This window comes from Physeter macrocephalus, unplaced genomic scaffold (assembly GCF_002837175.3).
Source record: "Physeter macrocephalus isolate SW-GA unplaced genomic scaffold, ASM283717v5 random_553, whole genome shotgun sequence".
In the NCBI taxonomy this organism is placed as follows: domain Eukaryota; kingdom Metazoa; phylum Chordata; class Mammalia; order Artiodactyla; family Physeteridae; genus Physeter; species Physeter macrocephalus.
This window is the reverse complement of record NW_021145880.1, coordinates 17728-28365: the sequence shown is the minus strand read 5'-3', so window position 1 is coordinate 28365 and position 10638 is coordinate 17728. Positions and strand designations below refer to the sequence as shown.

Below are 10638 nucleotides of genomic sequence, written 5' to 3'. Positions count from 1 at the left end.
TGCCATGACAGTGGGGCCAGCGGCCAGGCCCTGGGACTGGAGTTCCCTTGCCCACTCATGAGGTGGGGCCTGCGTACGTGGCTGGGAGTGGGGAGACCCCGACCACTGCTGCATGTTCCCTGTCTGAGCAGCTAACTTGGGAAGGGAAGGGCAGCCACTGGGTAAAGCAAAAAGTGAAGCCCAAAGAGCCTCATGGGTCGGGGAGATGCTGGGGGGGCCCCAGGTCCCAGTGCAGGAGCACAAAGGTGCTGGAAGGAGGGCTGCCTGGAGGAGGCCCCCTTGCCACTCCACTTCCGCAGAAGTTCCTCTGGCTTCTGCTAAAGGCCAAGAGGGCAGGCTCCCATCTGAGGACACAGCAGCCAGGGCTGCAGAGTCCCCAGGGGGTGTCGACTGAAAAATACAAGGCCTGAAAGCTGTGAGTTATGTTTTATTCCAGGAACTTACTGAGGACTATAGCCCAAGACTGCCTCTCATATAGCTCTGAGGAAACTGTTCCTCGGAGTTTTTGCTGAAAAAAACAAAACCATAGAGTCAAACATCAAAAGGTTCCTGCTAATCAAAAGCTGACATCTCTAGTTAATGATTGCAGTGCTTTTCTGTGTATGGGAAGATGCTAGATGCTGTCCGGGCTCACTGAAATCATTCCTTTGATACGCACTTCAGCTGTCTGGGGCCAGTATCTGGTTTTTCTCCATCCTGAATCCCCTCACAGCGCACCACTGTGGGGAAGGGGGGCGGCGCTGCAGTGGCAGAAGTCTTGATGGTGGGCAACATTCTCTGTCCACAGGGCCCCTGAGGGGAGGGTTCTTGGTGAAGTCAGGCCCCTGCCACCGTCGTGTCCCTCCGGGGCTGTTGTTGTGACCAGTTGACTTTCCCCCACCCTCTGTGAACAAGGAGTGTTCTTCTAAAGAAAGGATGCAGGCAGCATCCCAGGAGCCCCGTTTCTGTGTGGTCTGTCCCCCTCCCCAGAGTATGAGTGCCCCAGGGAGGCCTTGGGCAGTTGGGGGAGGAGCTCCCGGGTGTGGGGGTGTTGGGCGTGGGGTGCAAGCTTTCAGCTTGCCGAAACTGCTGCCTCTTGGAGGCCGAAGAGGCTTTGCAAACTCGCTGCTTGGGAAACTCCTCTCCCTTCTGTTACCGTCCCAGGGGGGAGAACCGATCTCGACCCCCTCCTCACAGGCGCACACCGGGTGAGGTGTCTCCTAAAGGCTGTTAGAGCAGTTTGTCCAAGCCCCTCCCCGCAGTGTCTTTCTCAGTAACCGCTGGGTAGGGCTGGACGAACGTCTCCCCGGTGAATGAAGGAAAGGAGAGGTTTACCTGGCATCCTCCAGAGGCCGCTGGGTGTGCAGGTCTTCCCAAGAAATGGGAGTGGGAGGCTGCTGCTCTGATGGGGGCGGTCAGCTCCTGGGTGCTGTCACCATGCCCATCATGCATTCCTTCACCCAACATCAGCTCAGAGGGGATGCCCGTGCCCCCCCCCACCAGGCAGGGCACAGTCAGACAGGCACACTCGGTCTGTTGGGTGACGGCTGGGCCAGAGGAAGGGAGCAACCCCGAGGCTGGGGAGAAAGGGTGGTGGAGGTGTCCAGTACCTTCCTACTTTCTGTGCTTCAGAGGGTTCCCAAAAGAATATGAAAAACAGAGCTTAATCACCTCCCCTGAACCCCCAAGTTTGCCCCTCTTAGGAGGACCCTACCTTCAGTAGCGCCTCCCACACACCCTCCTCGCCCTGGCTCAAGTCCCCCATCTCCGGGCGGGACGCTGCCCCAGCCTCATCGCTGTCTCCCACCCCTGTCACCACCTCCAGGAAGGCCCCCGGAGTCCCGGCCGCGCGCTGGGTAGGCACACACCGGGCTAGAACCCTGTGGGCTTCTTCCTGGCGGGATGATCTCGGTGGTTCTAACAGCCTCCCCCAGCCCGGCGCCCAACACTGTACCTGCGCGTACGACATGCTCGCTGAACTGGAACGCGCACACAGCTCAGACTCACGCCCCGCATACCTGCGATTACCTCTGCGTCCTTTCTCCGCCCCTAGCCTCTCCCCCGCCACACCCGGCCCCGCCCAGCTTCAGCCGGGTCCAGCCCACCCTCCCCAGCGACTGGCCCCTTAATACCCAGGCCCAGATTAAGACTCCTCCATCCCGCCCCCGCTCCTCGAGGTCAGGCTCGGTCCCGCCTTAGGCCCCCCCCACTTTTGGCCCTGTTCGGCGAGGCCTAGCTCGGCCCCGCCTCCGCCCCTGCCCCGCCCCGCCTGCGGTCTTGGCCCCACCCCTGGGCGTCCCGCCCCGCCCCCTCTACCCTGGCCCCACCTTCCACCCTGGCCCCGCCCCCGTCCCACTGCATTCTGCCCGGCCCCGCCCCTAGGCCCCAACCTTCCGCCCCGCCCCGCCCCGCGCCCGCGCCGCCCGTTTCAGGCCAGTTTCAGGCCCGTTGGCACCGGGCTAACAGCTCCACCACGTCCGTCGGCCTGGACGCCCGCGGACCGCCCCAGGAAGCCCGGCCCCGCCCGCCCCGGCCCGCACAAGTGAGCAGCGGCGCTCCCGCAGCTGTGCGTCCCCGGGCGCCCGCGCACCCTCTCTGGACTCCGCCAGGCCTGAGGGCGGGAGGCCGCAGCCGCGGCGGCGGGGGCGCCCCCTAGAGGTTCGCGTGGGCCAAGGTCCGGACGGGCGCCGAAGCGCCCGGTGTCGTGTGGGCCCGGATCTCCAGGTGCATTTCCCAGGGGGCTGGGCGTCGAACCCTGAGCCGCTTCGCTGGGGGAATGCTCAGGGCTTCCCGGGGGGTAGTGGGCGTTCCGGTGAGCTGAGAATGCGACGGAGGAGGGGGTGTCCCTGCCCCCTGGTACGCTTTGATTGGATTCTGGCCCACAGCATTCGTCTAACCCCATCTGGCCCCGGCCGGGTTTCCCCCGCCTCTGGCTCCGGTGGGGCCAGAGCTCATCCCGGCTCTGGCCCCACGGGATGAGCCTCACCCTGAGCCTCACTTTTCCTCATCTGGTGAAGGGGCACTGGCCTTGCTCGGGCCCCCAGGAGCATCAGAGCTGGCCCTGAGCCAGGCCCTCCCCCTGGGGGCCCCCCGGCACCAGTGACCTAGACGCCAGCAGTCCCTGCCCTGGGAGGTTCCAATTTCAGCAGGCAGCCCAGACAGGGGAAGAAGCAGAGGAGAGAGGGTGATCAGAGCTGGGATGGGGGATCCCGCAGGCAGAGGGGAAGCCCGGAGGAGGTGCCAGAACAAGGCTGGGCAGTAGGAGAAGTAGGGGCTGAGAGCCGAAGGGTGAGGAGGCTCCGGCCATGCGAGCGGGAATGGTGCTGCTCCCGGCAGAGGGAGCAGCGGGGCCAGGGCGTGGGGAGTAGGGAGCTGCTGAGTGCTGGGGGTGGGAGTCATTTGGGGAGCTGCCAAGGGCATCGAAGGACTAGGAGTGACCATGAACTAGCAGGTGGGAAGGCTCCGGGCTCTGTGGAGGGCTGGTGGTCCCTGCCCCAACACCACACTCAGACCTCCCATCCCCTTGGTCCTCAAACACACTTCGAGACATGATGGAGAGCCCTGGGGCCCCATCTAGTCTGTCAACAAACATTGACTGAGCACCTGACCAGGCTGGGCGTCGTGTGCCGTGTGGGGATTGGGGCAGGAGGGGCAGCAGGGGGCCCGGGAGGATGTGGGTGCTATCGGCCCCGGAGAGGTGATGGGGGCCGACCATGGGGGGCCATGGGGCTGGGGAGCAGTGGCCAGGTGACCGGCTGTAACCGGGAGGACTCACAGCTGGTGACTGAACCTCCAGAGCCTGGGGAGGGGACAGCAGATGGACGTGGGAAGTGACATTTCAGAGAAGGTGGAGTGGGGAGCACTGTCCGGCCGCCAGTGTGACCTCAGGCCCCTCTCCTCGACAGCCCCACCAGCATGGGCAGCCTCGCACACCGAGAAGACCTGAAGGAGGAGAAGAACTCAGGTGCGTGTCCGGCCAAGCGCGGGCGCAGGGCTCGGGGTAGAGTGAGGGGGTGCCAGGGGGACCCCGACAAGGGGCGTTAGGGTGCAGTGACTGAAATGGGGAGACGGGAGGCCCAGCGCGGGGTTCTCAGTGGGTTGCAGAGTTCAAAATCCTATCACTGAAAGGTAGACTCAGGATTTGTGGGCCTGTGAGCCCAGAACTATCTGGGCAGGGAGCGGAGCCTCGGACACCTCGGCGCCCGTCCCTGGGCCTCAGTTTACCCCTCTATAGAAGGAATGTGGCTGAGTGGGTCTCCCAGGGCCTAGGGATTGGCTCAAGGGGAGCCGGATGCTCGGATCCACCTGGGCTCCCCGAGCGCCTACTGTTGTGCAGGGGCCGCGTGGGCCCTCTCATCTGTTTACCGGCTGGATCCCCGGGGGGCCCCTTAGCCCGCCTCTGGAGTGTCATTAGCCCGTGTTTGTCCTCTCGGGCCTCAGAGTTCACCTGGGAGGTGCAAGCCAACAACCGGTCCTACAACAACCAGTTCAAGGAGAAGGTCTTCCTGTGCTGGCAGAGGAAGAAGTACAAGGTGAGCAGGCCCAGCCCCCAACGGCGCAGGCCTCCCCCGTCCCCACCCCAACCCCGCCCCCGAGGGCCTTCGGGACCTGCCACCCAAGCTCTGCATGCTGAGTCAGTCCACTTAGTCCTGAGGACCGTGGTGCCGCCCTCGCCGAGTCGTGGGGTCCGGTGCTGGCGCTTCGCGTGTCTCCTCTGCCCTAAGTGAGTTACTAGGCAACCTTCACGGTACAGCGTGTCCATTGGGCTCTACCCGAAGCCCCCTGCCTGCGTCTCACGCGGGGAGTCCTGGGGTCACAGTTCGGCTTACTGGGTCTGCACCCGCGCTGGTCGTGGCCGGAGGGAAGGGGGAGGCGGGTGGGGCTGGGTGGGAACCCGGACCCTCCTGGGCGGCACCTCCATGCCGGCTGCCGGCTCTCGTCCCAGAGGAACGTCATCCACACGGCCAAGTACAACGTCTTCTCCTTCCTGCCCTTGAACCTGTATGAGCAGTTCCACCGCATGTCCAATCTCTACTTCCTTCTCATCATCATCCTCCAGGTGGGGCGGGTGGGGCAGCCCCAGGGGTCAGCACCTGTGCCCACTCCGCTCCTTCTACCTGCTCGAGCCACCTCCTCCAGGAAGCCCTCCCTTCCCACCTTCCCACGTGGCTCTGTAGACCCAGGGTTGTCCTACCCCGTGTTTGTCCGTGAGGCTGGTGGGTCAGTGTCTGGCCCCCCTCACGCTGGGAGCATCCTCATGGCTGGGTCCCCACTGCCCAGCCCAGGGCCTGGCACACAGGAGGTGCCCAATATATGTTGGATGCCGAGGGTGCCTGGGTGGCCCCTCCGGGTCTGAGGAGGCCTCCTGACCCCTTTGGCCCCAGCAGGCTGAGCTGATCCCAGAGGGCCAGGAGGAAGGACCAGGTTCTTGGGACCCACCGGGTCACTTCCTGGCATCAGGCCGGCCATGGGTGGAGATGGGTGAGGGATGGGCAGTTTCCAGAGCACCCCAACCGCACCCAGTTTCTCATGCTGTTCTGAGTGAAATGAGACACTCTGCTTTTATCCGTTGATCCGATAAACTTTCATTGAGCACCTACTGGATGCAGGTCCTATTCTGGGTACTGGGGACCCAGCAGTGGCCCTAACACCTGTCTTCAGGTGGCCCAGGGAGTGCGGGAGGTGACTGTCATTAAACCACATGGTGGGGACCAGTGATGGGGACGGGGACCCCCACCCAGACTGGTCTAGGGGCCACTCGGAGCTCAGACCTGAGGGTTACAGGGAGGGGAGCCAGAGAGAGCCAAGGCCCTGAGGAGGGAACAAGCCTGGGGTTGGGAAGGCTTCCTGGAGGAGAGAACGTAGGAGCAGGGCGTGGAGGGGAGAAGAGAAGGCATTGCTGGGGAGGAGGTCTGGGTAGGGAGAGGGACCGAGGTTAGAACACACGATGCCGGGTTGGGCTGCTGGGTGTGTGGGTGGGGGCAGGGCAGGGGCACCCAGGACGGTGGGCCGGCGTGACACCCCCCCCTCCCCGTGTCAGGGCATCCCCGAGATCTCCACGCTGCCCTGGTTCACTCTGTTCGCCCCGCTTGTCGGCCTCCTCACCATCCGGGCCACCCGAGACCTGGTGGATGACATTGTGAGTGGGGCGGGGGCAGGCGGGGCCTCAGGACTCCTGGGCACGGCCGGAGGAAGGCCGGCCCGGGCAGCCCCGGTGGGCTGCAGCACCCATCGCGCCTTGTGGCCACGAGGGGCAGGGGCTGATGAGGTCACCTTGGTGTCCACGTGGGCGGCAGAGGCAGGGAAACTGCCCTCCTGCCGCTGCCGCCGCCCTCCTGAGGGCAGGGTCGCTGGACGGACACAGCGGGGTGTGGGCTTGCTAGTGGGACACCTGAGTCTGTACGGTCAGCTGGGCAGCGTGGGGGGCAGCGCCATCGCTCTGACCTACGCCCCTGTCGGCCCAGGGGCGACACAGGAGCGACAGGAACATCAACAACAGGCCATGCCAGATCCTGATGGGGAAGAGGTGAGGCCACGGCAGCTGGGCGCGGGGTCCATCCCCAGGCGGGGGGACCCCAGCACAGAGGGGGATGGATGGACACCGCAGGGAGGGGTGCCCGGAAGATGGTCCAGCACCTGCCATGCTCCTGGACGTCCCAGTTGGGTCTGACGGCGGGGTGGGGGTGGGGGGCAACCCAGGCCAGGACTTATTAGGCGCCTGCTGTCTACCAGGCCTGGGGTGGGCCCTGTGAAGGGGCAGAGGCTGAAGACCCAAGCGTTCACCCTCGTGGAGCTGAGCGTTCAGCCCAAGGGGAGGGCGGGAAGGTCTGAAGGGGCTTGGAACCTGGGAGGAGGGGGTGGTCAAGGCTGAGCCCCCAGGGCAGGTGGGTGGGGGCTGGGAGGACCCCCCTCCCCCGCCTTCACCCCCGCTGCCCGCACCTGCGCAGCTTCCTGTGGAGAAAGTGGAAGAATCTGTGTGTAGGAGACGTAGTCTGTCTGCACAAAGACAGCATCGTCCCGGTGAGCTGGCGGGCTCCAGGGGTCAGGGCCGCCCCCCACCGGTCTTCCTCCCCCCACCCACCCCCGTGCAACACCATCTCCTCCCACCCCGCTCCCCACCCCAGGCTGACTTGGTCTTGCTGGCCAGCACGGAGCCCAGCAGCTTGTGCTACGTGGAGACGGCTGACATCGACGGGTGAGACCAGGTCATCACTAGGGCTTTCAAGGGCCTGGGGGCTGCTTGCCCAGCTCACTTGGATATTGTGGTCCTTTGCCCTGGGAGCATGGATTGGAGGGGCGCCTGCGAGCCAGCAGGGGCAATAAGATGCACCAGTATTTCTGGAAGCCCCACTGGGTGCCAGGTGCCAAAGCAAGAAGGCCTAGGGTTTGGCCTCAGCCCATTGGCAAACGCGCTGTGTGACCTTGGGCAAGGCCCTCTCCCTCTCTGGGCCTCAGCCTTGTGCTTGGCAGCTGGTGCACAGTGGGTGCTCGGGGAAAATGCTGGAGGGGCTCTGGAAGGAGGCTGGGGACGACTTGCCCGGGCGCTGTCTGTCCCCACCTTTCACCTCGCTCCCCTTCTCGTCACCAGGGAGACCAACTTGAAGTTCAGGCAGGCCCCAACGATCACCCACCACGAGCTGACCAGTATAAGGAAGATGGCGTCCTTCCAAGGTGGGAGCTGGCAGAGCCATCCACCCGCTCTGGGCCCTGTCTGCCCCCCAAAGCGGTGGGAGCACAGGTTTCCCACTTGCTGGGGTGGGGGATGGTAATGGGGTGCAGTGGGGTGTGTTGGGTGGCTTCTGGCATCCAGATGGGCACAGCCAGTTCTCCTGCATTGTCCCTTGTCTCGTTTATGCCCAGAACGTTGGGATTGGGATAGCTTTTAAGAAACGGGCTTATTCCAGGCCCATATCAAATCCCTTAAATCGATGCAACAGTGGAGGCATTTTCTGTTGTTATTACGAAATGTGCTGGGCGTTTTATCAAGTGTTACATTTTTAACACACTTCAAAGCAAATGCTTTCGGTTGTTTATGCAAAAAGGCAGCCTGTGGGAATTCCCTGGTGGTCCAGTGGTTAGGACTCGGCGTTTCAGTGCCTGAGCCCGGGTTCAATCCCCGGTCGGGGAACTAAGATCCCGCAAGCTGCGCGGCATGGCCAGGAAAAAAAAAAAAAGGCAGCCTGTGTACACTGGCTAGCAATTCACCTGCATGGTGGGAGAGGCCCATGGGAACAGGGAACCATCCGCCACCTCCAAGTTTCTTATTTTCCACCAGGAAAGTATGACATTTCACACCGTGTCACACTAGGGATCCAGTTACTGTTTGCCAGGACCCAGCGAGGGGATACTTTTTAAAAATGATTGTCATTTTTATCATTATTCCCCTGTCATGTTGCAGAGGCGAGTGACTCTAATTGGTTCTGGAGCAGACCAGAGCGCTTCTCTCCAACCACAGCCCCTCTGCTCCCAACATCCAAACACTGGTTGCATGTCTGCTCATGAATCTGGGGAAAGGCCTTCCCATCCTGACGGCTCTCTCTGGGTCCCGACCTGGCACAGCTGCCCCAGAATTCCTGCAAGGCGTGGCCCCATTTGCCACAGGAGGGGACCGAGGTTCAGATGGGTGGCGAGCGGCATAGGCTTGCCCTGTGGCTCCTCCGTAGTCCTTTGCCCTCCCCCACCCACCCAGACAGCTTTCATTTCTACGTTCAGGACAAACTCAGGCTCTGCACCCTGAGAAGGAAGGGGTGGAGCAGGTGAGGGTCATTCAGGAGCAGCCCCATGGCCCCCAGCCGACTCCCTTCTGGGGTCCCAGCCCCTACCCCCCCAGATGCTGCCAGGGGCCAGCCTTTGCATCCTGGGTGGGTTTTGTCAAACGCAAGTGAGACCAGTGGTAGCACTTTCTCAGGGTGATAGGGGACAGGCCCTCCCCTACCGCCTGCTGGGGAACTCTACGCTGTGCCCTGCATTTGGCCCCTGTGGTTTAGGGTGCTGGATAGGGGCATCCCTTCCTTCCTTCCCTCCTCACACATTTTTTGAGCACTTACTGTGTGCCAGGTGCTGGGCTGGGCCCTGGGGTCCCCAGCTCAACCAAGACAAGGCTGGCACCTGCACTCAGGAACCTCATAGACATTAATATCTGGTGACATCCCAAGATTGTAACCATGAGGAGGGGGCTTAATGGGGGGAGGTACCTGATCTGGCTGGAGGATCAAGGAGAGCTTCCCTGAGGAGGTATGAGTGCAACCACAGGGAACAGCACACACAAAGGTCCTGAGGCCGGGAATGGCCAGCTTTGGAGCATCCAGGAGGAGGCCGCGTGGTGGGGGTGGAGGTGTCAGCGGGTCAGGTTTGGGGCAGGGCAGGGCCTGTGAGGGTGGCCCCAGCCGGAGGGTGACAGGAACATTCCCTGAGTACCCCCCACCCCACATTGGAGAGGGGTGGCCGAGCCCAGCTAATGCCCAAGACTCCCTGACCTCTGGCTCACCCCCAGGCAAAGTGGTGTGTGAGGAACCCAACAGCCGGATGCACCACTTTGTGGGGTGCCTGGAGTGGAAGGGCAAAAAATACCCCCTGGATAGCGGCAACATCCTCCTGCGCGGCTGCAAGATCCGGAACACGGACACCTGCTATGGACTGGTCATCTACGCCGGTACAGCCACTCCAGGGACCCTGGGGCATGCGCCGTCCAGGTCAGGGGTGGGTGGGTGAGAACCCTGAAGTCAGTGGCAAGAAGTCACACGGCCAGGCCTGGCTGCCGCATGTCTGCTGCTGTGTGATGAGGGGCTCCTGGCGTGGTTTCCCTGCACGCTCGGTTCTGAAACTGTGGAAGTGGACAAGTTGAGCCAGCACCTTTGTTTTGACTGGGAAAAATGGGGTGCTTGTAGTAGACGGAAGGATGGGTGGCTGGGCAGGTGGCTGGCTGGGTGGGGGGATGACAGAGGGATGGAGGACGGGTGGATGGAAGAGCAGATGGATAAATGGATGGATGGATGGACAGATGGATGCATGGAGTGATGGATGGATGGATGGAAACCCTGCAGGTTTTGACACAAAGATCATGAAGAACTGTGGCAAGACCCATCTGAAGAGAACCAAGATAGACCATCTGATGAACAGACTGGTGGTCCTGGTGAGCTTCGCAGAGCCCCTGCCCTGGGTTGGGGGGAGGGACGCAGAGGAGGGGAGAGAGAGGGCCCCACCCCATATACAGAAGCCCCGGCTGTCATCTTCCAGGCCTCAGTTTCCCTCCTCTGCCAAATATGCAGCCTGACCCTACGGACAGGTCTGTGGGCCAGAGAATGTTTTCTTAAAATGGCCATTTGGGAAAAAAAAAAAAAAAAAAAAAAAAAAAAAAAGTTTTTATAAAATAATATTTGATCCTGACGTTTTCCAAACCCACAGGAGATAATAAAATGCTCACCTATCCTCCACGGACGTTTAACAATCCTTAGTTTTTTGCCTAACCAACTTTACCTTTTTAAAAGTTATCGAAATAATAATTACAAAATAGCAGCCGCGAAGCCCGGCGGGGGGCATCCCCTCTCTGTGCTTCTTCGTTCACACTGAGCGCGCGCGCGTCCCCGTGGGCGTGTCTCGCTGCCTCCCGGGCCCCCTCACGCTGCGCCCCCACGCCCCCCCCCCCCATCCGCCCTGCAG

General features: G+C 62.1%; 1 protein-coding gene and 1 long non-coding RNA gene across 21 annotated transcripts in view; one reads left to right on the top strand and one right to left on the bottom strand.

The window, feature by feature from the left end:
- Nucleotides 1-464: 464 nt before the first annotated feature.
- LOC102990795 (uncharacterized) lies at nt 465-1955 on the bottom strand. The gene is made up of 3 exons (XR_447660.4): nt 1934-1955; nt 1315-1556; nt 465-883 (listed from the first exon to the last, which is right to left on the bottom strand). It is a non-coding gene; the product is annotated as an uncharacterized lncRNA (long non-coding RNA).
- Nucleotides 1956-2443: 488 nt separating this feature from the next.
- Nucleotides 2444-10638, top strand: part of ATP8B3 (ATPase phospholipid transporting 8B3) — a 20639-nt gene continuing 12444 nt past the window's right edge. For 10 of the 20 annotated variants that reach the window (XR_008616733.1, XM_055083147.1, XM_055083141.1 and 7 more), the window contains exons 1-11: nt 2444-2703; nt 3885-3943; nt 4420-4511; nt 4925-5038; nt 6020-6118; nt 6444-6505; nt 6927-6999; nt 7104-7174; nt 7568-7650; nt 9473-9631; nt 10023-10111. Coding sequence is in view for 19 of the 20 variants with exons in the window: in XM_055083147.1 (XP_054939122.1) it covers nt 3895-3943; nt 4420-4511; nt 4925-5038; nt 6020-6118; nt 6444-6505; nt 6927-6999; nt 7104-7174; nt 7568-7650; nt 9473-9631; nt 10023-10111 (891 nt within the window). In the remaining variant the exon portion in view is untranslated. Of the gene's footprint in view, nt 2704-2757; nt 2792-3168; nt 3268-3884; nt 3944-4419; nt 4512-4924; nt 5039-6019; nt 6119-6443; nt 6506-6926; nt 7000-7103; nt 7185-7567; nt 7651-8377; nt 8593-8712; nt 8736-9472; nt 9632-10022; nt 10112-10638 lie in introns of those variants that run through there. The other 10 variants (XM_055083137.1, XM_055083136.1, XM_055083148.1 and 7 more) reach the window with 10 other exon arrangements.